The following is a 23989-nucleotide window of genomic DNA, read 5'->3' as shown; positions in this document are numbered from 1 at the left end:
ATTGTGTATCTTGAGATAGATGAAAATTACAAAAGAGAGCGTTTCACTCGAACATTTGTAATAATCTCACATTGGTATCTGGTGAACTTGCTCACCTTTATAATTTTCATCTTGTTTGAAGATATGACCCCTGATGACCCCCTGGAATTTTTTCTCTTTTCACTAGTTTTCCTTTCCTCTTTTTTTTTTACCCTTGCTCTCGAATATGCAGCAGCACATTTATTTCGTGAATACCAAACAATAATCCCGTATATATATATATATATACATATGTATATATATATATATATATATCAATGTATATAAATATATGATATAAATATACATATATTTGGTACATTACAGGTCTATCCAAAGTACAGGTATTACATTATTGTCATTCTAGAGATACATTTTATCAACGATGAAATAAGCGCAACTGGCATATTTCTGCAGAGCGCATTTGAATTTAATACTAAAAAATCCTGATGATCAAATAAAATGTTAAGAATAAATTATTATGACTTTCAAATTAAAAAAAATTTCGAGCATTTGGACAAAATTCGTCTTCATTTTAACCTTTTTTTGATTTTCTTTTTAATTTGCGTTTCTGTGTGTTATGAATTATCATAAATATTATATATAAATGTAAATAAAAACAAATATGCATATACAATAATATATACCTGAGAAAAATATAAAATGTAATATAGTGTTTATATCCTCAAAAGGATGTAATTTATATTAAAAAAACAAAAAGATGCACTGATTTCTCAATAGATTTATATAAATTAACAATAAACAATTAATATTACTGAAATGCTTTGTTTATTTGTGTAAACTATTAATTAAACCGTTGAATTTATTATTAATACCCAGACAACAACAGAATATTTATGATAAATATTTATTAATATTCAATTTTTTAAATGTTGCATAAATATTACATACATATCTTATATATAAAGCTTTATTTGAAATATTATTAAAATATAGATTAAATATTTCATGTAATACTTATGGAAAATATAAATAAATATTTCTAATAAGTATTTTTTACTTGGATTATAATATCTCATTAAGTATTTTCATAGCATTTACTATAACATTTACAATAAATATTTCACAATATTTATAATAAATGTTTATAATCTGTGCAATCCAAGACCACAAAATATTTACAAAGTATTTAAAATAAATCTTATAAATATTTATAAATATTTTGTAAATATTTTATAAATATTGTGTGTTGTCTGGGTAATAATAACAATAAAGACCATAGAACATCTCACATTAGAATGTGAGGCACGAGTAATTGTCAAAGCTATAACATAAAGTACGTCACAGACGAATGACGTTTCCCATTATAAGTATCTACATGTTTTATCCCCATTCGATAATACAAATAAGTCAACAGATTCTATTTTCTTTTTAGCGAACAAGATTTATATGCATGCGGTTGGATTTAACTCAGGAAATTTGAAAAAAGCTGGAAAAGGATATGAAGTGCGATTAAAATTCCAATAACGAAATACAAAATAATTTCAGTGTTTCACGAGGAATATGTCCGCTTTTTTATTCTTATCGGACGTGCTGTATACTTTTGGGTTTTTTTTTCGTTCCGGCTGGATTTTGAAACGAGACCTCCCAGATGACGCTACCGTAAGTGTGACGCAGTCGCTTTCTTTTTTTTTCTCGTTGTTGTGACGTTACTCCATAAACGCTCCACTCAGCTCCACTCCACCTGCTCCACCATGACGCGACGTTGACAGGCCACGACGCAAGGAGATATCAATGGGGATCTGACGCGTTGACGAATCGAGACTACATCGGGAACGCATCATGGACCTGGCCAAGTCGTTCTTCAATGTTCGCGATCACGATGGTTACGTCGGGAAAGAGGAACATAATGTAAGTACTCTCTCGAATCATTATAATGCTGGGTTGACTTCTGCGAGGTTGCACGTAGATTAACATGTGGAATCGAATTCGGTTAACTCCTTATTGTCCAAATTTATCAAAGATTTATCATAGCTCTTTCAATATGTAAAAATAAATTAAATAAAAACAGAAACAAACGGGTATCTAGAAAAATAATTCCAACTTTGAATTTCTAATGATAGAGAGAAAGAGTGAAAAATGAATTAGAAAAATAATGAATAATATAATTGTACGAAAATCAAAACTAAATGTCAATAAAAAATAAATATCAATAATAAAATGCATATACAACTTGCGAGTTGTAATAGAAAATTAAAAAATTTTTTTCAATGGAAACTCTTAAAAAATATTGATATAGATCAGTAAAGAAATTGTCCTTGATTATTATAATTGTTTTAGGTTTGTTAAATGTAATTTTATGTTTTAGAAAAAAATAGAAACAGCCATTTCTGAAGATGAGGTCGAAGTAGAAGTTGGAAGTTTGTGTGGTGAGGCTTTGTCGCCAGCACCAGGTGGTCCATTTTCAGCATTGACTCCATCCATGTGGCCACAAGATATCTTGGCTAAATTGAATCAACCTGATGATCCAAATTCACAACCTGAATATAGGTAAGACTTATATGTATCAAATAATGTACAAAAGTATTAAACTTTTTTTGAAATGTATATAAAAGGCTGCATTTATAAAACATAGTAAAATAATTTTGCAAATTAATATTTACAACTGTTCCAATCTAGATTTGATGAATTTGGCTTTCGTGTGGAAGAAGAAGATGGCCCTGAACAGAATTCAAAAAAATTGCTGGGAATACCATTTGTTGAGGATCCTCAACATAGGTTAATTAAAATCGTATTTTCATAACATACTTAGGGCCGGTTGTTCCACTTTTTGGTAAATTTTACCTGTGAGGTAAATCTGATAATCCGCGCATGTGATTGGGTAATCTTGCTACTTACCCAACAGATAAAATTTATCAAAATGTGGAACAATCGGCCCTTAATAAAATATAGCTATTGCAATTGTACTTGTATAGAGATATAATAGATAAAATTGAAACATATTGGTTTGCTCTTTTATAGATTGCAATGGGTTGCTCTTTTGGAATTTAGCCATAATAAAGAAGTGGCAGAACTCTCTTGGCAAAATATGGATCGAAATCTACCACGTACAGATAAATTACGTGAAATGGTTCGCCGTGGCATACCTCATTCCTTGAGACCTCAAATTTGGATGCGCATGTCAGGTATAAGCAATAAAAACACAAAATGAAATTTTTAATGACAAGTTATGATGAAAATACGTTTTTAATTACAGGAGCATTTCAGAAAAAGTGTTCATCGGAAATAATGTACAAAGATATAGTGAAAGCCTCGAGCAATGATGCATTAATGACCAATAAGCAAATAGAAAAAGATCTCCTTCGCATTATGCCAGCCAATGCGTGTTTCAGTCATCTCCATAGTACTGGTATACCCCGTTTAAGACGCGTTATGCGTGCCTTAGCTTGGTTATATCCTGATATTGGGTATGGAGAAGTATAAATATTAATTAATTTTAACAACATTATTTTATTAAGTTAAATACATAATATTAATATATAATTTTGATTCTGTTATATCAAGTTACTGTCAAGGTACAGGTACAATGGCAGCGTCATTATTATTACTTTTGGAAGAGGAAGATGCATTCTGGATGATGGCAACAATAGTGGAAGATTTGTTACCAGCTTCTTATTACTCTTCGACATTATTAGGTAATACATTTTGTCAACCTTATAGAATATTTAAAGTTACAAAAACTTAGTACCAATTGTAACATAAAATTATTATTATTTCCATAGGTATTCAAGCTGACCAAAAAGTACTTCGCACATTAGTAGCTAATTATCTTCCTGATATAGATCATGTTTTGCTGCAACATGACATAGAATTAAGTCTTATATCTCTGCACTGGTTTCTGACTTTATTTGCATCAGTTGTGCATATGAAAATATTACTACGAATATGGGATATGTTCCTTTTTGATGGATCTATAGTTTTATTCCAAATTACGCTTGGGATGTTGAAGATAAAAGGTATATATTTTCAATATATATTTATTATATTTTGAGCGATCTATATTATTTTATACAATTGCTTATAAAATGTTTTTTTTTTCTTCAGAAACAGACTTGAGACAATTGGAGAACTCTGCACAAATATTTAACGCTCTCTCAGATATACCAGGAGACATTGATGATGTGGACCAATTATTCAACGTATGTTTCTCTTGATTGTTTCTCTTGAATTTTAAAAACCTGTTACAACGTAGTTTGTTTCAATATAAATTCGATATTTTTTAGGTATCTTTAGAAGTTAGTGGATCACTGACAGACGTATTAGTCGAGACTCATCGACGTCGTCACTTAGCTTATTTAATGGCTGATCAAGGCGGATTGGTAGGAAATCCAGATGCAGTACCGAATTTACCAAAACAACATTTGAATAGGTATAAGTGATAAAAAATATATTATGTAATTCCTATTTAATAATAATTCACGATCACAATAATTTGAATTTTTTTATATTTGTATATATCTCCTTTGTGGTCTTTTTACAGACGTCAAATGAAGCGAAATAAATCAGTGTTGCAAACAATTTTATTTGGAAATGATGACGGCGAAGATGATGCAAAATCTAAAAATATTCGTCAAACAGGTATGTGTGCACAGGGCTATGTAGAATTTTTAATAAAATGTGTTTGTATTTAATTTAATATATGAACTTTTAGAAATACTAGTCGATCTAAGGGAAGCCGTTTTACAAGTTGCAAGACATTTCATAAATGTCGATCCAAAATTAAATAATGTTGTTCTCATAGCAGATTATACAATGGAAAGTCATGCAAAAGATCATGACAATTATGTTAATGTGTCGCGGACACGGAAAAGAAGAGCAAAAGCTTTACTAGGTAATTAGATATAAATATCTTTTCTATTACATACTATAACGATATGATTTTAATAATAATAATAAAAACAGACTCACACATAACAATAAAAATAAAGATTCATATAATTTAAAAAATCAAATGAAAATGAAAGAATCAAGATAAAAAATGCTGCTCTATACAAATACAAATATATTAATTTTGTTACAGATTTTGAGAGACACGATGATGATGAACTTGGCTTCAGAAAGAATGATATAATTACAATCATTAGTCAAAAAGATGAACATTGCTGGGTGGGAGAACTTAATGGACTGAGAGGTAATACAAGTAATAAAAGAAATCTTACAATATTATGAGTATTATGATAAGATGAATTTGTGATACGCATGTTAATTTTTTTCAAACAGTTCAATTATTTTAATTATTTTAATTTTTTATATTTTTTTATTTTTTAATATTTTTTGAATGTATGTTTTATATTTTGTGTTATCTTCTTTGCGATTTTTTGTAATATATGCTGATAATTACACAAATCTTTTGAAGTGAATTATCTTATTTTAAGTGATAATTTTTTCAAAATATATTTTAGTCTAACAATATATTTCTAGGATGGTTTCCTGCGAAGTTTGTAGAATTACTGGATGAACGAAGTAAACAATACACATGCGCTGGAGACGATGCGGTTAGCGAAGCTGTTACGGATTTAGTAAGGGGTACATTGTGTCCCACTGTGAAAGCAGTCTTAGAGCATGGAATGAAAAGACCATCATTTTTGGGTGGACCGTGTCATCCGTGGTTATTTATAGAAGAAGCTTCTAACAGAGAAGTGGAAAAAGATTTCAATTCTGTTTATAGTCGATTGGTGCTGTGCAAAACGTACAGGTTGGATGAAGATGGCAAAGTTCTCACGCCAGAAGAGGTATTACAAATTATATTCATTTTTCTTATGTATATATTTGACTAAAGAGCCTGGGAAAAAGCTGCCAACTGATCACGTGCTTCTTTTTATAGTTAATTATAGTTGCGTTCCGAATTACGTACAAAGCGTATGATGCATTATTTATCCTTGTTGTGCACCGAAGACTGAAAAAGAATAAAATGATACAGACTATAGCACACACTCTTGCATAACGCATAATGCATAGTGCATAAAGGAATCAACGAATCAAAATTCTTCTTTTCCATGGAATGGGAGGAAAGGAAAGATTCTGATTACTTGATTCGCTTATGCACTATGCGTTATGCAAAAGTGTGTGCTGCGGCCTTATCTCTGTGCTTTATGCGTAATTCGGAATGTGCCCTACGACTGCGTTCCGTTGCGCATATAATGCGTATGAAGGTATTTTATCTTTGTTTAACACTGCGAATGACGAGGATAGAATGATACCTCATGCGTGCAACGAAATGCAACCTATGTAATTTTTGTGATTTTTGCTCAGAATCACGTGATCAGTTGACGCCATTAGGTCTGTTCGCGTTGCATGAAATCCCCAAATATTTTTGCACTTAAAATGAGATAGATATATATTTGGTTTTAAAAAGAGAGAAAGCGAACATGCCGAGTGCAAAAAGTGCGAGCAACGCAAACAGACCTATTAACGTTTCTTTCTTAGGCTTTCTACATTCAGTGAATAATAAAGAAAATGTTTCAGTTATTATATCGTTGTGTCCAATCTGTAAATTTAACACACGACAATGCACACGCTCAAATGGATGTGAAATTGCGTTCTCTCATTTGTCTCGGTTTAAACGAACAAGTGCTTCATTTATGGCTGGAAGTCTTATGTTCCTGTGTAGAAGTAGTGCAAAAGTGGTAAGTATAAACAAATTATCCGTGTGTGCTATTCAATAATATTTATTTTCTGTTACGATATATAATAATATATATAATGTTTAGGTATCAACCGTGGAGCTTCATAAATAGTCCAGGTTGGGTGCAAATAAAATGTGAGTTAAGAATATTAAGTCAATTTGCATTTAACTTGAATCCCGACTGGGAACTACCACCCAAAAAGGAACAATCACAGCCTTTAAAAGATGGAGTTCGCGATATGCTAGTCAAACATCATTTATTTAGTTGGGATCTTTAGCAAATAAGATAGTTAATAAGGTTATGCCAATCTTCTGCTTTTCGTCCAAAAACTTGGGATTTAATTTTCCATTTCTCTCTAGTCTCTAATTTAATTATAATAAAAATGTCAGGGTATATCGAAATATATATTTTGATTTAAAAAAAATTTTTATAAATAACAGCAATCTTAATTGCAAAGATTTTTAGCATCTAAAATTTTTAGATTGAAGTTTAATGCACACTAATGACTAAGAAATATAATGTACAAAAAAATGAATAATCTCTATCACTATATAACATAATTTACAAACGTTATAAAAGAAAGTTTATATTTATTTATATGCACAGATATTTAGTAAACAATAGTAGAAGAGACCTTACTTATATATTAAATTTATTTTCTTCTTTTTAGATAAGCAAGCAAATAATATTTTAAGAAGCTTTTGACAGTCCTTATCAAAGTAATCTGTATCTATACCAAAATAATTGACAGAGAAAAACATATATCTATGAAATAAAAATATTGGAATAGAAAGTATTAGATTACCAAAGTTGTGTATTGTGTCTAATTATATAAATGTTACTACGTAATTATATATTCCTTTATGAAATATTAGTTTTATATTTTTTCGTCATAAGAAAAAATGTCGATATAGTCAACAAACAATATAACACATATATACAAATATATATTATATGGTCTCTGTAGATATCTATGTATGATACAGAATATATATTGTCATATCTTCAAGCAAATAGATATGTTATGTAGTAATGTTATAATTTCAAGCCACAATCTAAAACGTCCTCTTCGAGAAAAATTTTACTCAAAATATAATACATGTGTAACGTATAGTACAAATATTATATTATCGAGTAAAATTTTCCTTGTAGAGGACGTTTTGGAATGTAGCCTAAAAGATTTATTTTTAAGCAGTGCCTTCTTGATACACAAATATAATTGAAATATTTTATATATATTTAAAAGTTTTCAGTATTTACAAAATGTAAATTATCTATTTTCTTCCAAAGTGAAATATTGAACATGTAATTTATTTTATACAACGTAATTATGTAATAATGATATAACGTAGGATTTTTTATAGATATATTCTTGATGTATTTTTAATTAATCAAGTTTACGTTTTTTAGTACACGTATCTGTAAAATTTTCATCAATAATTTTTAGAAACGGTTTTTCCGCTTCAGTAGTTAAAGGTGGAGTTTGTAAAAATTCGTCTTTATCAAATTTTAAGGGAGCACATGCAGCCTTGTACTTTTCAATAGTCAATGCGTCAATGTGTAAATCATGTACGTCCAAGATATCTTCTTCATATGTTGGTTTGTCAGAGGAATCAATCTCACACTTGCACGGCCGTTTTTTTATATAAATAAAATGCAAATCCATAACATTAGTGCCAGTTTTTCCCGTTTTAACTAAATCCGCTCCCTTCTTGAAGCGCGAGTAAAAATTGTACGTATCGTTTTCTTGTAAGACATTTTCAGGTAACATGCGTTCTACTTCCATTGTCTTTAATACTAAATGATCGATATGTTCATTAACATCTCGAGAAGACTTTTCTATTGTACTACTGGAATCTTGTCCTTTTTGTTCAACATTAGATTCTGCTACAAATCTACTCGTTTGCTGTCGTCTGTACGAATCCTGCGTTTTTCTGTCTGTCATTATTTCCTGTTTCGCCTGTGCATTTTCTTTGGTAGTCATAGATTTAATTTTTGCGTAAAAATCGTGCATTATGGGCGCAATGGTAGAATAACCAAATGCACCTGCTGCATCGGTAGTACCATCTTGACCATCAGTACCTGCACTGAGCATCATCACATCGTACTCGACAAGTCGCGGATAAGTTTTGGTTTTTGCTAGCCAATCTAGTGAAAAACGTAAAGCTAATTCCTGATTTCTGCCGCCTTTTCCTTGACCTGTTACCACAACCGTAGGTTCTCCACCTGCGATTAAAACTATACCATCGAGATTGCCAATAAGATGATGAAAGATTTCGTCGATTTTGTCAATAGATAATGAAAGTATTGGCATAGTCTGTACTTTGTCGTAAAATTCTTTTCTCTCCAGCTCATTTAGCAAAACGAGACATATCAGACTTGTTAAGTGAACATATGCTGAACTAACATCTTGTACATTTCCTGTGACATTATTCTTTAAGATTATTGGAGTTAACTTTTTGCGCGAAGCTTCAAGTTTTGCAGCTTCAAGAGCCACTGTATTGTTTCCTAGAATTATATTCGTCACGTGTTTGAACTGTTTAATGGCAGTTTTAGCTGTAACTGGATTTAATAACGGTTTGTCATTAAACGGCTCCTTGGACGTTATGACAGTCTTTAAATTACCCTCAAGTGACTGAAACAAGTTATACTTTTTTAAAATAGCAATAACATGCTCCGGTGTTCTCGGATTATAAACAGTAGGACCACTGGCGATCAAGTCTACGGGATCACCGACAATATCGGATAGTATCAGCGTAATAACGGATGCAGGATAGGCCATACGTGCCAGACCACCGCCTTTTACCAGAGACAGCTTTTGTCTCACGATGTTAAGCTCGGTGATATCGGCACCTGCGTTTTGGAGCTTCTTACAAAGTTCCAACTTGTCTTCTTGAATCAGGACGGGCCTCGGCATATACAGCAACGCGGAGCCTCCACCTGACACTAATACTACCAGAGTATCCATCTCGGTCAACTTTTCGACCAGGTCTACAATGTCGTGCGTAGTGTCTAACGATCTATCATCAGGTTGATTGTTGACGCCACCTTCGCGATAGTCTATCCTACTGTTGTGCAACTTAGGGAAGCTAGATTTATCTTCGGAGGCCCACATAGCGTCCCTCGACATACTCGGCACGCTGACAATGCCCTTCTTCAAAGTGTCGCCGAGCACTCGCTCGAGCTCCACGGCCATTCCCATAACCGCCTTACCGAATCCGATGAGATAAACGTCCCCTTTAAGCGGGAAGCTCCTCTCGTCGACATACAAAGCGTTACCTCGGAGTTTCACCCTCCTCCTTATAATTTCGTTCGGCGACACCGCTTTCACGGCGGAACGGAAGATATCTCTTAAATCGGCTCTCGACTCCGACAGGAATTTCATGTCTGTTGCCATACCGCGATTTGAATTTGTACACTTGGAAATTTTTGAGAGGTTAGGACGAAAAGCAACTGTACGACTGGAAAATGAAAATAAACATAAACGAAACGTTTCCCCGAAACGCATTCGGTCTCGAGCTCGACGAGAATCAAGACACTTGCCTGTGCAAAATGAACTTATGGAATATTATTCTCTGTCGCATTATAATCGATTGTTAAATGCATCGACTCGACTGCAGCGTGAGACTTCTTGCGAGATAACACAATGCGGTATCTTTTTTATCAATAGTTTTCACGCCACGTTCCACGTCACGGCGTTACCGAAATATTCAAATTAGATAATCTCGACTTTTTAAGTTTCGCGAAACACGCAATTCTATAACTCTACGTGCGTTACGCAATTATTTAATTGTTCGGAGTCTACTTCGAGAACGGCACAGTTGCGGTCTGGATAATCAAACATTTGTATGAAAGTACCATAATCTTTGCAGTGCTGAACATAAAAATTCAACCTGCATCTACCTATAAATACAGTCGTTAGTTTGTTAATTTTACTTTCACGGCTACTTCTTGCCGGAGAAAGAAGTACTGTCGACCTACAATTCGTGACTGACAATCCTATGTTAGAATCGAACGGCATGCTCTCTCTTCCTTCAGCAAGTCATAACGACGACAAATAAGGCGAGAAACTCGAATTTATCTGTTATTAGAATACAAAATTTGTGATACATATCGTGTATTTTCCACAAACGAAGTAAATACACTTGACAATTTATCGATAATTAAAAGATTAAATTTAACTCAATATGAATAGAAAAATATACATTAATGCTGTTTGTCCGAATTACTTGAAGCAAAAATGTAAAATTATTGCAGAGATTCTATGTCTAAGAATTTTATTATAATATAAACGAAAACATCTGTCGACACGAACTAAAAGGATATCTACAATATTTAATGTTATTAACTATTATGTAACATATATATATATATATATATTAGATTTATATTGTTGAATGTGAGTTATAATATAAATACTTTTAGTTAATGTTAAATGGGGGATTATATTTTATAATACATATAATTTAAACTTTAATTATAATGTATTTTATAGTTTATTTCACTGCGGCATAAATATACAAACAAAAAGGAATCAAAAACTAAATAAAAATAAATGAAAATTGTTTCATGGATATCATATTTCGATTTTTTAGACTCAAAACAATTTTGCATCCTAAAGATTAGAGAATTAATTTTTAATAGACAGATGAGGAGACGCATCTTTCAAATAAGTAAACTTTTGTATCAGGTAATCATACATTTGGCATCAAATTCGCGATATGAAACAGTTTATGATATATAAATATCTTGTATGTTCTGTGTGTAGAATAAAATTTGAGAAGCAAAATCCAGAGAAAAGTCAACGTCGGAACTTTTGTTGGCCCTGAAAAGGGCCGTTTTTCTCGTCAATTCCAATTTACTTGGAACTAGTGTACTTGGTCACCGCTTTCGTGCCTTCGCTGACTGCGTGCTTCGCCAATTCACCGGGCAACAGAAGTCTCACAGCCGTCTGGATCTCCCGAGAGGTGATCGTTGAGCGCTTGTTGTAATGCGCCAATCTCGACGCTTCCGCGGCGATTCTCTCGAATACATCGTTGACAAAGCTGTTCATAATGCTCATAGCTTTGCTGGAGATTCCGGTATCCGGATGTACTTGCTTCAATACTTTGTAGATGTAAATGGCGTAGCTCTCCTTCCTCTTACGCTTCTTCTTCTTGTCAGTCTTGCTAATATTTTTTTGAGCCTTACCGGCCTTCTTCACGGCTTTGCCACTTGCTTTAGGAGGCATTTTGTCGTACGATCGGAAAAAGCTTGCGGATGAAACCACTATACGGCGTTCTCGATGTGCACGGGAAAAATGAGTTGGAGCAGAGACCAAGCTATCGTATATATATCACTCCGCGGCACCTACAGCGCACCAATCAGAAGGTCGGAGAACAGCTGTGCGCGCCGATTGGTGGGGAGTCCGCTGTCCTCACCAGGTATAAAAGGGAGTGCTCGGCCGGCGAAACGTCACAAATCTCTCGCTTCTCTCGAAGAAAGTATATCCGTACCGTATTCGTTAATCGAGCAACATGTCTGGTCGTGGAAAGGGTGGCAAAGTCAAGGGAAAGGCGAAGTCTCGGTCCAACAGGGCGGGATTGCAGTTCCCCGTGGGTCGTATCCATCGTTTGCTGAGGAAAGGAAACTACGCTGAACGCGTCGGCGCTGGTGCACCGGTCTACCTGGCTGCAGTAATGGAGTATCTGGCCGCTGAAGTTTTGGAGTTGGCTGGCAACGCCGCTCGTGACAACAAGAAGACCAGGATCATCCCTCGTCACCTGCAACTCGCCATCCGCAATGACGAGGAGTTGAACAAGCTGTTGTCCGGTGTGACCATTGCCCAAGGTGGTGTTTTGCCGAACATCCAGGCCGTATTGCTACCCAAGAAGACCGAGAAGAAGGCATAATCGTAATCTGGCATCTGATACAAATGGCCCTTTTCAGGGCCACAAAATTTTTTTAACGAAGGCATACTCTGTTGAGCATTACAATACCTCGCTATCCCTAATGTTTATATCATTTTCCTATCCACATTTAGCAGTAAGTTAAATTCGATAAACCACATTGACGTGCAGTTTCTAGAAATAAAAAACTATATTTATGAATTTATATAATTATTAAGCATCAAGATCGATTTTTAAAAATGAGATTCTCTTTAATTTATTTGCTTATCTATTACTACTTACGTAATTTATTTAGTTTCTTGACAGTAGTTTAAGATACTAGTTGATATTAATATTATTTAATTGCTTGTCAATTTAGTTTGTACTATTCCAGTTTCAGTTTAGGATTATGTTTTAAAACAAACAATGGATGCGCAGTTTGCATGCTTTGCGTGAATTAAAAATTAAAATTCATTTTAAAATATTGAGCACCGAGATCTGCTTTAATCGAATAAGGCTTTCACTTCATTTATTTATTTGTAATAATAGATCAATAGTCTTTCGTGTGAAACTAATATTGCGACTTTATTATATTTTGATATCTTACAACTTTGTGCTATAATTCAAACATTTAAAATTAAATTGGTTACATTTTATCGGTTGACTTGCGAAGCATATCTTGTTTGGCTTAGAAATTCAAACGTTTAATATCTCATTTTAGAGATATTAAAATAAATATTTAAGTTTTAAATTTCTGAGTTGCTCATGAATATCATTAGTTATCTTTTCTAGTTATTTCGCGATCTCTCTCTATCGCTTTGTAAATTTTGCTAAATATATAAAATAACAAATATTAATAGAAACAAGAATTATATATATATATATATAATAGATATTACATTTTTTTTTAATTTCCAATATTCTTATCTTATTTGCTGTTTCTTTATATTATTTATCTATAATTTATCTATATATTATTTAAAGTATTTATCTATATAAACAAAAACAGCAAATATTTGGACATATTTTAACATCGCGTAAGACACATGTGAAATCGTCTCGATTCTCAACATAACGTATCACGAAATGGCGTTGGAAGAGTAGGAATGTCCTGCCTTTGTTCGAGCGTCAAATGTGATCAGACAAAGAAAGATGGTTACTTTGTGCTATTCACAATTTTTACATCATAAATAAAATTCTAATATTTATTTACATTTACGTTTTATATAATCTTTGAAGCATATAATTATTCTCTCTATTAATATTAGAAAAAATAATTGAAATTATATATAAAGCTTCACAAAATATGATTCCTTTAATTTACATGTCGAACTTCATTATGAAATTATATGTAATTCATTTCAATATAATTATATCTGAAACATGCAATTTTGTAGCACACATTACGTTAAATTATATTGAAGCACGTAAATTTAATTGTTTAACTGTGTGAAAGGTATGTTTCGCGTCGACGAATTATTAGAAATTGTACAGTTTAACAATCTAACGTAATTTTGATACATTTTTACGTGTTACATTAAGACGAATGTTATTGAATTGTCAGGTCCATTTTGTTGTTCAATAAATTATTTTGACACAAAGTTTAACCTGAGTATCCTGTAGTTTTAGCTCAACGTCAAAAACGTGAGACAGTTGTTTCTACAGCGCACCAATGAGACCGAGGTCGACCTATCGCGGCAAAGCTGCGCGATGTGATTGGTCGTCGCGTGGCTACTCCGTTTCGTATATAAAGAGCGCAAGACGCCGAGAAAATCAATCGACGCTCTGACTTCGTTGAGTTCACATCTACGCAGAGAGTTTCGTTACAACTGATTTCGACATGCCACCGAAAGCTAGTGGTAAAGCGGTGAAGAAGGCGGGCAAGGCTCAGAAGAACATCAGCAAAACCGACAAGAAGAAGAAGCGCAAGAGGAAGGAGAGCTATGCTATCTACATTTACAAGGTGTTGAAGCAAGTCCACCCCGATACCGGAGTTTCCAGCAAAGCCATGAGCATCATGAACAGTTTCGTTAACGATGTGTTCGAGAGAATTGCCGCCGAGGCGTCGAGATTGGCGCACTACAACAAGAGATCGACGATCACGTCTCGTGAGATACAAACTGCAGTGAGGCTTCTTTTACCTGGAGAATTGGCGAAGCACGCAGTCAGCGAGGGAACTAAAGCAGTGACCAAGTATACTAGTTCCAAGTGAAGCAATTCAATACGCATTCCATTCGCACATCGGCCCTTTTCAGGGCCAACAAATTCTTAAAACGTGGAAATCTTTTGTTTTGCTCTCTAATAATCTGTATCCATATCCCCGTCTTTAATACGTAATAAGATAAAGCATTAAAGCATAAATTAAAGCGACTTTTATTTTTTGAACATTTCATATTTTTGATCGAAATTACTAAGTTTAAATACTTTAAAATATTGTCCGTGGCGAATTCCGTCGCTTACATAACTTATATTACACTGATTATTAACACATAAATAATTTAATCGGTTGAATACTAAATAATATTGTGACTTTAACAGAATATTTGTGTATTATTTCTTATTTCATTGTCGAAGTTTATTATATTATGTTTACCGTATTTAAATGTTATTTTAAAGCAGCTTTTAATGTATACTAATTCGGTAGTGTGTGTGTCACTGAATTTATATATAAATTCTTAATATTATTCTGTTATTAATATTTATGACATTATTTCTTAAATAATCAATAAGCAAGATAAGCAATAAGAATTCGGTTGCGAACAGTTCGAAATTATTCCAATATTTTAAATTTATACTGTACTTTTAACAGAGTTTTGTTATGTAAATATTTAGAAATTAATGTTTCGAACAGATCAAAATTGAATTGCAGTCATAACGATCAGGATGTATATTTCTGTTAATTTTTAAAAGATTTATTGAAATTTTTCAGTTTTATTCAATGGTCCGGTTTTATAATAAGTGATCGAATGCTAGATAAAAAGAGATATTCATATCTCTAGATAAAAAATCATATTTATTGTAAAAATCATATTTGTTGTAAAAGTATATTTACGAAACCTTAATTGCTACATAATCTTTTAATCTCGTTTATTTAACAATTATTACTTTATCATTTTAGAATATAAAACGAAGAAAAAATATAAAACGACAAGATCATCTTAAAATTTTCTTTGTGCAAATTTGTTCTCTTCTTAAAAAATAATAAAATTTGATGAAAAAATTATGCTAAACGTTTAGACGTTACAAATAGTTTAAATACCTACATGCAATACGTGCAGAAATGAAGACCGTAAATGTTGAAACGACTGGAGTAATATTAAAAATGGAGCAATATTAAAAATGGAGCAATGTTAAAAATGGAGTAATATTTAAAAAATATTTTTTTTTAATTATTTGTAATATGGCACTATGTTTAAAAGAAATTATTCTATTTAAAATATTAATAAACATTTAAAATATTAATAAATTAGTTTTGTTAAATTTGAGAAAAATAATACAGAGAAACTATTTTCCAAATAGTTTTTAAAAGTATCCAAATTTTTCTAACTTTAAAAATATTCAAACATTTATTTAAAATAGATTATATAATAATTGGTATATATTTTATAAATAATATTCATACGTTTGTCTTAGAATTTATCATAAATAGCTGCGTGCAATTACATTACTTTCTGAAGGTATAGACTTGTTTAGTATGTGAACAAAAGGATGGATAAACAAATGCGGTAGATTTAATTGTAAATAAAGTCCTCTTCTTGATCAAAGTGCTGAAGTAAATATATTTTATTTTACAACTGTTTTCCATTATTGAGATATCTATTTCATATTCATGAAGGTAGTTTCGTAGAAATGTTCCTTCAATATAAAAATTGCAAACGACTTACCGCTTACAAAAGTATCCAAAAATATATTTGAAAGTAAAATGTAATGAAAAAAATAGACCCGCTTGTTTTTATTTTTTATTTAATTTATTTTAAATGTTTGACGAATATGAAAGATGGATGCAATGCACACACTATAGAATTTGAAAATAAAGCATACAAATATAAAGTTAGCCTTTTTGAACATTAATACTTATCTTAATTCTAAATCTTAACTCTCAAAAATTGCTGCAACGAGAAATAATACAACGTTTGAAAGTTTTGGTGGCCCTGAAAAGGGCCGATTGTATACAAGTAAAAACTGTCTACGTTTAACCGCCGAAGCCGTACAAGGTTCTTCCTTGACGTTTCAAGGCGTAGACGACGTCCATGGCAGTCACAGTCTTTCTTTTTGCATGCTCGGTGTAGGTAACCGCGTCACGAATAACGTTTTCTAAGAACACCTTCAGGACACCACGTGTTTCTTCATATATCAATCCGGAAATACGTTTGACTCCGCCACGACGTGCCAGGCGACGGATGGCCGGCTTGGTAATTCCCTGGATGTTATCACGGAGTACTTTACGATGTCTCTTTGCTCCTCCTTTTCCCAATCCTTTTCCTCCCTTACCGCGGCCAGTCATGATGGTTTGCTTTTAATCGTCGTACGTACACTCAAGAAAGTGCCAAACGATTTTGGTGGCTCATCATAGAAACCAGCCGATTTTATTCCCTGACGGCTCCAACGCGCCCCACTCTGACGGCATCCACCAATAGGAGCGTTCTCCGTCTACCTTGTTGGCTCACCCCACTCCTGAAGCAGTGACCAATCAAACGCGGTGCACTTTTCCGGTACTGTATATAATACAGGAGCAGGTCGGACAAACTCACAGTCTGACTTGACACAGAGTTTTGCTCTATTGGATCTGACACACTCAGAATTTTACGGTTACGATGGCACGTACCAAGCAGACCGCTCGCAAATCGACAGGAGGAAAGGCGCCTCGCAAACAACTGGCCACGAAAGCTGCAAGGAAAAGTGCTCCGGCTACCGGTGGCGTGAAGAAACCCCATCGTTACAGGCCTGGCACTGTGGCCCTCCGTGAAATCCGTCGTTATCAGAAAAGTACGGAGTTATTAATCCGTAAATTACCATTCCAACGGCTTGTTCGTGAGATTGCTCAGGACTTCAAGACGGATCTTCGCTTCCAGAGTTCTGCTGTAATGGCTCTTCAGGAAGCTAGCGAGGCATATCTTGTCGGCCTTTTCGAAGATACGAACTTATGCGCTATTCATGCTAAACGAGTTACCATCATGCCTAAAGATATCCAACTGGCACGTCGTATCCGTGGCGAGCGAGCTTAATTAAGCGCAATAAGTTATAAAAAATATTTAAACGGCCCTTTTCAGGGCCAACAATTTTTCAAACTGATATTTCTTGTTTGCATACATCTTATTTTTATCCATGATTTAAACAATTATTCTGATACCTTTTTCAAATATATTTATTAAAGAAATTAGTATTTAAAGTAATGTCTCTTCAAATTTCTCCATATTTAACGTACTTTGAAGTTTTCGAATATTCTGTTTAATATTACAACGAATACGAACATGATAGTAAAAATTAAATTTTATTTACATATAAAATTATCCTAATTTTAAGCAATATTTATATACAATTCAATTATGGCTTATAATTTATTATTATGATATCAATAATTCAATTATTACTGAACGCAAAAATATTTCTAGAACAATTTATAAGCCCGACAAAATGCATATATCAAATATATAAAAATTTGATGGGTTTGAAATTGAAAATGCTTCATATTTTTTCGTGGAGTATACATATATTTCATAAACATTTAACTTCTCTGAATTGTAACTTAGATAAACAGCTTATAGTTATATTTACGTTAGATGCTTTAATATGTTTCAATGAAAATATATGATTAAATTTTTTAATATTTTTAAAGATTTTTAATTTTCATCAAAAAAATTAAAACTCAATTAAGACTCAATTAGTAATTATCTTCAGCATTACAAGTCAAGAAGGGGACTCGATACACTTTATCTTATCCTTATTTCTATTTGTCTATCTTTTATGCGGGCTATTTTTTTATCAATGTACCAATCTCGACGTGCATATGTTGTTATTATTTCTATCTTTTCTACAATACACCTCTATTTATCTTTCCCCTATCTCTGTTTATTAAAGATGTTCTTTAAAAATTGTGTATAAATATGTATACACACATATATATACATATATACTTTATTTCTATCGACTTAATGTAACTTTTATTTGTACTTTATATCCCGCAGCTAAATTTCTATTCGTTGTCTTATTGTCAGTACAATCTTTAATTTTCATTCATTTTTTCTTCACTATCCTCCTCAATACTGTTTCAATCTCCTTGTACTTTTAATCCTTCGATTCGTCGCCATCTAAACACATCATCATGATTCTCCTAATATAAATCTGTGAAATAACTTCTTTTTCCTATGCCAGTTTTTTTTGTACCTTGAATATTTTCCTCTTTTTCCTAATTCAGTTTCTGTTTCACCATTTCTTATGCCCTGTTTTTTTCATTTTTCTCTAAAATTAGTTTCCTCCGTTTATAATCTTATCTTACATTTCTACTTTATTCACATTATTATAGGCTTTCTACAATAAGCCATAATCATAAATTAGAAGTCAGAAGCTAAAAATTGACCAATCACAATAGTAACTTTTTAGCTTCTGACTTCTGATTTGTGACTAATGGTTTATTGTAGAAGGCTCATTATGTATGTCTAGTTCTTACGTCGCACAAACTCTTAACATACATATAACTCTTTAACGTATATCCTATCTTAATCTATTATATCTCGATCATCTCTACACTTTTCACTTTCCTTCCTTTTAAATATTACTTTCTTATCTTTTTCTTCTTCTTGGTTTATTAGCCTCACAACCAAATGGCTGAACTGGGCCACTGCCCATGTTGGTCTTCGAAATTGAATAATCTATATAATAGAAATGCAATGCACCGACTACTTCGAATTGGGCAGACTTCTCAAAAAGATAATGCAATCCAGACGAAAACGGTGAATTAAACGACCTTTCAGACACTGAACGCCTGCGACCACCTACAACTACGACGCTTCGTCGCTTCCACGGACCATGCCACACGGACGCGTGTCCAGACTTCTTCTTTACTTAATGGCTCTCGCCTCCCAATAAGCGGAGGTCGATACGGCCAGATCACGTCATATAATGAATACACGGATTAAAAATGATGCGACACCCGCGAAAATAGCGAAGCTCGCTCGGACAGCCTGCGTCTACGGCGTCGTCTACAATACACGGAGTAAGAAGTAAGAGTAAGAAATTGACCAATCACAGTCGAATGTGAGAAAAATAATCGACTGTGATTGGTCAATTTCTTACTCTTACTTTTTACTCCGTGTATTGTAGACGACGCCTCAGGACGAACGAACGGGTCGTCCAAGACCGCGGGATGGTTATGCGTGTTTCAATGCTCGGTCAAAGTCGGCAACACTTTCAAATTAAAAATATAATATAGCTATAGCACCCGAGTCGAAACGCGTCCTCCACGAGCGAGTGGTTCTTTAATAACATATGCACAACGAAAATTAAGGCCGCAGGACACACTCTTGCATAACGTATAATGCATAGTGCATAAAGGAATCACCTAATCAAAATTCTTCTTTTTCATGGAATGGGAAGAAAGGAAAGATTCTGATTAGTTGATTCGCTTATGCACTATGCGTTATGCGTTATGCAAGAGTATGTGCTGCGGCCATAAGAATTATGGGCCTTCTACAATAAGCCGCAAGTCAGAAGTTCTAAGTGATCTTAAGTCATAATCGGCGAAGTTGGCCAATAGCCAACTTGAATGACTTGGTTAAGACTGGTTAAGACTTCTGACGTTCTGACATGTGGCTTATTGTAGAAGGCCTATAAGAATTATGGGCCTTCTACGATAAGCCGCAAGTCAGAAGTTCTAAGTGATCTTAAGTCATAATCGGTGAAGTTGGCCAATAGCCAACTTGAACGATTTGATTAAGACTGGTTAGTGCCCATTTCCACCAATATAGATTAACTTTAATCTCGGTTCAACTTACTCTTCGTCTTTTTCTAATCTTTAGAACTAGAAAAAGACAAAGAGTAAGTTGAACCGAGATTAAAGATGATCTGCGTTGGTGGAAACGGACCTAAGACTTCTGACGTTCTGACTTGCGGCTTATTGTAGAAGGTCCATTAGGAAATGCAAGTGCACAGTTGAAACCGCGCAACGCTTTTCAAAAAAATAATCGAGGTGACGCAATGTTCGAAGCGATCAGACATGCGTCCGACCCGTTCGAGTGGGGGATCTCGTGAAACTCTTTTATATTTATTAGGTATCTTACTTGTGCATTCCTAGTTCCTACCTCTTTCGTGGCCAAATTTTACATCTTTCTTTTTCTTGTTTTAACTTATTTGGCCTACATCAATGCTTTTTCACATCTTTATTCGGATGGAAATCTGAACATAACTCTAAACAAAAAGTTACATGATTGATCCCCAAGGTAGCGATCATGTAATGACTTTTTCTGTAGGACGGAAAAATAAACGTTTCTTGTATGCATGTATATATACATACGTACATAAAAATGTTCACTTTTCACATTTCCATTGTAAAAAAAGTTACATAATCGCTACCCGGAATGCATAATTTCTAGTAATTTATTAAAATGCAAGCAATCAAGCAAGAAAACATACATCGTGTGCTGCTGACTTTATTGTAAGATTTTTTCTTAAGCTTTTGCACGTTTCGGAACCTTTTATTTAGCTCATGTTTTATGTATTGGTTTACGTTATATTTACCGATATTTGAATATGAAACGTTACCTAAAAGTTTTCTAAATATTGATTTGCTTATTATAATTTATAAACATTGATGAGATTTAAATAAAATTATAGAAAATACTGAATACAGCACGAAGCAACAAAAGGAAGATTACTTAAATTTTGAAGATTATAATTTCATACAACTATGGTCCAAACACCCGCGCGTACGACAATCCCGATACGTAGATATAATACGTAGATATAATTGTAAAAATATCAATTAAATGTAAAAAATTACCTGTCATGTAGACCAGCGAGAACACAGAATAGCTTGTTGTGATAACCGATGAAATTACTCGAGAAAGTTTGCAGATAACGAGGTTAGTTCCCAACTGTCTCGACCATCGGTTATCACGACAAGCTATTCTGTGTTCTCGCTGGTCTACGTGACAGGTAATTTAGTGTTTTTAAATTTAATTAATATTTTTACAATTATATCTACGTATTATATTTACGTATCGGGATTGTCGTACGCGCGGGTGTTTGGACCATAGTTGTATGAAATTATGGTACTTAATTCTATACAATAAGAAAAATGCAAATTGTAACAAATAAAACTATATATTGAAAAGACATAAAAAAATTGTATTAACACATTAAAATATACATTTAAACTAAATTTAGCGTATTAATTAAATTTAATTTAAACGTATTTCTTACAATTTCAGAAGCTTCTAATTATCATCACGTAATTATTACGATTATCGGTATAGCAAAACATATTATAAATTTTAATTTCAATTTTTCGTTAACTCATCGAAGCGTAATACGATAAATCCTAGTATACTATAAACATACTTAATGATATTTTCATAATTTCTCTGTGTCTGTTATTGTAATAAAGAGTTGTTTAAGTCGAGTTTGATATAATTTTATCAGTATTATTTGTATTCAAAATTTAATCTTAAAATATTGAAAATATTCCAAGACAAGGTATGTAAATTTGTAGGGTCTTGAGTTCTTAAATTAGTTGGCATTTAATGAATTCTTAATAAGCGCTCTACATATTTTCATCATAATCGAGTCTTTTAAGATCATTACATACAAAATTCAAATGGGGAATTTTGCATTATTTTACAAAAGTACTATTATATATGTACATCCTGTATTGACGTGACACGTCTGCAAGCATTAAATTATCAAAGATTAATATCTAATAAGTCGTTTTATCAATGCAGTTTAATTGATTCAATTAGCTCTTCATCCTTTTTAATCATAACAATTAAAAAAGACATATGTATCTTTGAATTGATCTACATTGGTAGAAACGAGCATCAATCACATAAATTATCTTCATTAATCTAAACATTTTCTCTAAACCGTTATTTATACTTTATTCATTTGTATTTTATTTCAAATAATAGGAATAATAATAGGAATAAACGTTGAAAGTTTCAAATATCAACCGTTATATCAGTGTTCAGCCAATGGCAGCTCCGCTCGCACGCCATTGGTGAAACGTTACTGACACCGTTGCCTATAAGTACAGCTGGTTTTGCAGCGCTCCCTCAAAACGAGTTCTGCCATCGTACGGTTCGCACTGAGGCTGTTTACGCTCGATTAGATCGTCAAGATGTCTGGACGTGGCAAAGGAGGCAAGATTAAAGGCAAGGCGAAGAGTCGCTCCAACCGAGCTGGATTACAATTTCCCGTAGGCCGTATCCATCGATTATTGCGAAAGGGAAATTACGCTGAACGCGTAGGCGCTGGAGCACCGGTGTACTTGGCCGCCGTGATGGAGTACCTTGCCGCCGAGGTGTTGGAGTTGGCCGGCAACGCAGCTCGCGATAACAAAAAGACAAGAATCATTCCGAGACATCTGCAGCTCGCCATCCGCAATGACGAGGAATTGAACAAGCTACTGTCCGGCGTAACCATCGCTCAAGGTGGTGTCTTGCCTAACATTCAAGCGGTGCTGTTGCCGAAGAAAACTGAAAAGAAAGCATAATCGTAAACTGATTATATGAGACAACAACCTCTGGTTTGCAGCCACAGCAAGTAACAAATGGCCCTTTTCAGGGCCCCAAAATATTCATACGATGGTACGATCTCTTGTCCGTTTGCTGCATTGTACATTGTACAATTTACTCCGTATTTTTCATTTGCATAGTAGTTGATAAAAATAGATGTCAATCAATACTAAAATACAAAAGAACACTTGATGTACAAAAGGACACTTAATAGAACAGACGTTTTATTTCCGACAGTAGTTTGTAAGTACGTTAATGATCATATTCCAACTCAAGAGCCATTTGAAATATTTTATTATAACCTAAGAGAATATAAAAAATAATTTATGTGTAATATAGGGTTATTTATTCAAAATATATAAATATCTTTAAATATATTTCTTAATTTCCTCTAACTACTCCAGTAAAAGTATTCTAAATTGTTTTAAATATTTTATGGACTCCACATCCAAATTTGACTTACATTGTCATCCTGCATGTAATTAGTAATACCTAAATATTATCATACATTAGTACTTCCCATTTGATGACATAAGTGTCGTTCTATCTTTGTCACTTTCTCTGAATGTCAAGAAAGATAGAACAACGCTTGTGTCATCAAATGGAAAGCACCTATTGTTTTTGTTACTTACATCTTGTATAAAACTAATGTTCTTAAATTTTATTTCATTAATTTTATTCAATCTGTATACATTCCTCGAACTACTCCAGTAAAAGTATTCTAAATATC

The 23989-nt window shown here is 33.2% G+C and overlaps 8 protein-coding genes across 9 annotated transcripts; 5 read left to right on the top strand and 3 right to left on the bottom strand.

The window, feature by feature from the left end:
- Window positions 1-1494: 1494 nt before the first annotated feature.
- On the top strand, window positions 1495-7050 carry LOC108766653 (small G protein signaling modulator 3 homolog). 2 transcript variants are annotated; one of them, XM_018516063.1, is made up of 16 exons: window positions 1495-1641; window positions 1713-1890; window positions 2348-2529; window positions 2659-2757; window positions 3001-3164; window positions 3236-3446; window positions 3544-3674; window positions 3762-3995; window positions 4084-4178; window positions 4263-4408; window positions 4520-4617; window positions 4691-4870; window positions 5060-5170; window positions 5461-5771; window positions 6505-6665; window positions 6750-6942. In XM_018516063.1, exons 2-16 carry the CDS (start codon window positions 1822-1824, stop codon window positions 6940-6942), a joined length of 2385 nt encoding a protein of 794 aa, XP_018371565.1. In that variant the 5' UTR covers window positions 1495-1641; window positions 1713-1821. The 2 variants fall into 2 exon arrangements, with proteins under 2 accessions (XP_018371565.1, XP_018371566.1); XM_018516064.1 differs by lacking the exon at window positions 1495-1641 and having other exon boundaries at window positions 1822-1890; window positions 6750-7050.
- A 991-nt stretch (window positions 7051-8041) lies between these two features.
- On the bottom strand, window positions 8042-10123 carry LOC108766655 (glycerate kinase). Its single transcript, XM_018516065.1, has one exon. The coding sequence runs from the start codon at window positions 10060-10062 to the stop codon at window positions 8053-8055; it is 2010 nt and encodes a 669-aa protein (XP_018371567.1). The 5' UTR covers window positions 10063-10123; the 3' UTR covers window positions 8042-8052.
- A 1303-nt stretch (window positions 10124-11426) lies between these two features.
- On the bottom strand, window positions 11427-11952 carry LOC108766664 (histone H2B). The gene has a single exon (XM_018516079.1). It carries the CDS (start codon window positions 11893-11895, stop codon window positions 11524-11526), a length of 372 nt encoding a protein of 123 aa, XP_018371581.1. The 5' UTR covers window positions 11896-11952; the 3' UTR covers window positions 11427-11523.
- A 187-nt stretch (window positions 11953-12139) lies between these two features.
- LOC108766650 (histone H2A) lies at window positions 12140-12650 on the top strand. Its single transcript, XM_018516060.1, has one exon. The coding sequence runs from the start codon at window positions 12182-12184 to the stop codon at window positions 12554-12556; it is 375 nt and encodes a 124-aa protein (XP_018371562.1). The 5' UTR covers window positions 12140-12181; the 3' UTR covers window positions 12557-12650.
- Window positions 12651-14266: 1616 nt separating this feature from the next.
- LOC108766651 (histone H2B) lies at window positions 14267-14851 on the top strand. The gene has a single exon (XM_018516061.1). It carries the CDS (start codon window positions 14373-14375, stop codon window positions 14742-14744), a length of 372 nt encoding a protein of 123 aa, XP_018371563.1. The 5' UTR covers window positions 14267-14372; the 3' UTR covers window positions 14745-14851.
- A 1714-nt stretch (window positions 14852-16565) lies between these two features.
- On the bottom strand, window positions 16566-17077 carry LOC108766644 (histone H4). The gene has a single exon (XM_018516052.1). It carries the CDS (start codon window positions 17034-17036, stop codon window positions 16725-16727), a length of 312 nt encoding a protein of 103 aa, XP_018371554.1. The 5' UTR covers window positions 17037-17077; the 3' UTR covers window positions 16566-16724.
- Window positions 17078-17296: 219 nt separating this feature from the next.
- LOC108766724 (histone H3) lies at window positions 17297-17789 on the top strand. Its single transcript, XM_018516214.1, has one exon. It carries the CDS (start codon window positions 17347-17349, stop codon window positions 17755-17757), a length of 411 nt encoding a protein of 136 aa, XP_018371716.1. The 5' UTR covers window positions 17297-17346; the 3' UTR covers window positions 17758-17789.
- A 5016-nt stretch (window positions 17790-22805) lies between these two features.
- LOC108766656 (histone H2A) lies at window positions 22806-23531 on the top strand. Its single transcript, XM_018516066.1, has one exon. The coding sequence runs from the start codon at window positions 22863-22865 to the stop codon at window positions 23235-23237; it is 375 nt and encodes a 124-aa protein (XP_018371568.1). The 5' UTR covers window positions 22806-22862; the 3' UTR covers window positions 23238-23531.
- Window positions 23532-23989: the final 458 nt, after the last annotated feature.

Source organism: Trachymyrmex cornetzi, unplaced genomic scaffold (genome assembly GCF_001594075.2).
Source record: "Trachymyrmex cornetzi isolate Tcor2-1 unplaced genomic scaffold, Tcor1.1 scaffold61, whole genome shotgun sequence".
Lineage (NCBI taxonomy): Eukaryota > Metazoa > Arthropoda > Insecta > Hymenoptera > Formicidae > Trachymyrmex > Trachymyrmex cornetzi.
This window is presented reverse-complemented; position numbering and strand designations above follow the sequence as displayed.

Bases quoted from the DNA above. Each gene is read 5' to 3' on its own strand.
- LOC108766653 (XM_018516064.1), top strand. From the start codon at position 1,822: ATGGACCTGGCCAAGTCGTTCTTCAATGTTCGCGATCACGATGGTTAC. The intron at 4,409-4,519 runs GTATAAGTGATA...GTCTTTTTACAG, and splicing joins CCAAAACAACATTTGAATAG to ACGTCAAATGAAGCGAAATA. The intron at 4,618-4,690 runs GTATGTGTGCAC...ATGAACTTTTAG, and splicing joins TAAAAATATTCGTCAAACAG to AAATACTAGTCGATCTAAGG.
- LOC108766655 (XM_018516065.1), bottom strand. From the start codon at position 10,062: ATGGCAACAGACATGAAATTCCTGTCGGAGTCGAGAGCCGATTTAAGA.
- LOC108766664 (XM_018516079.1), bottom strand. From the start codon at position 11,895: ATGCCTCCTAAAGCAAGTGGCAAAGCCGTGAAGAAGGCCGGTAAGGCT.
- LOC108766650 (XM_018516060.1), top strand. From the start codon at position 12,182: ATGTCTGGTCGTGGAAAGGGTGGCAAAGTCAAGGGAAAGGCGAAGTCT.
- LOC108766651 (XM_018516061.1), top strand. From the start codon at position 14,373: ATGCCACCGAAAGCTAGTGGTAAAGCGGTGAAGAAGGCGGGCAAGGCT.
- LOC108766644 (XM_018516052.1), bottom strand. From the start codon at position 17,036: ATGACTGGCCGCGGTAAGGGAGGAAAAGGATTGGGAAAAGGAGGAGCA.
- LOC108766724 (XM_018516214.1), top strand. From the start codon at position 17,347: ATGGCACGTACCAAGCAGACCGCTCGCAAATCGACAGGAGGAAAGGCG.
- LOC108766656 (XM_018516066.1), top strand. From the start codon at position 22,863: ATGTCTGGACGTGGCAAAGGAGGCAAGATTAAAGGCAAGGCGAAGAGT.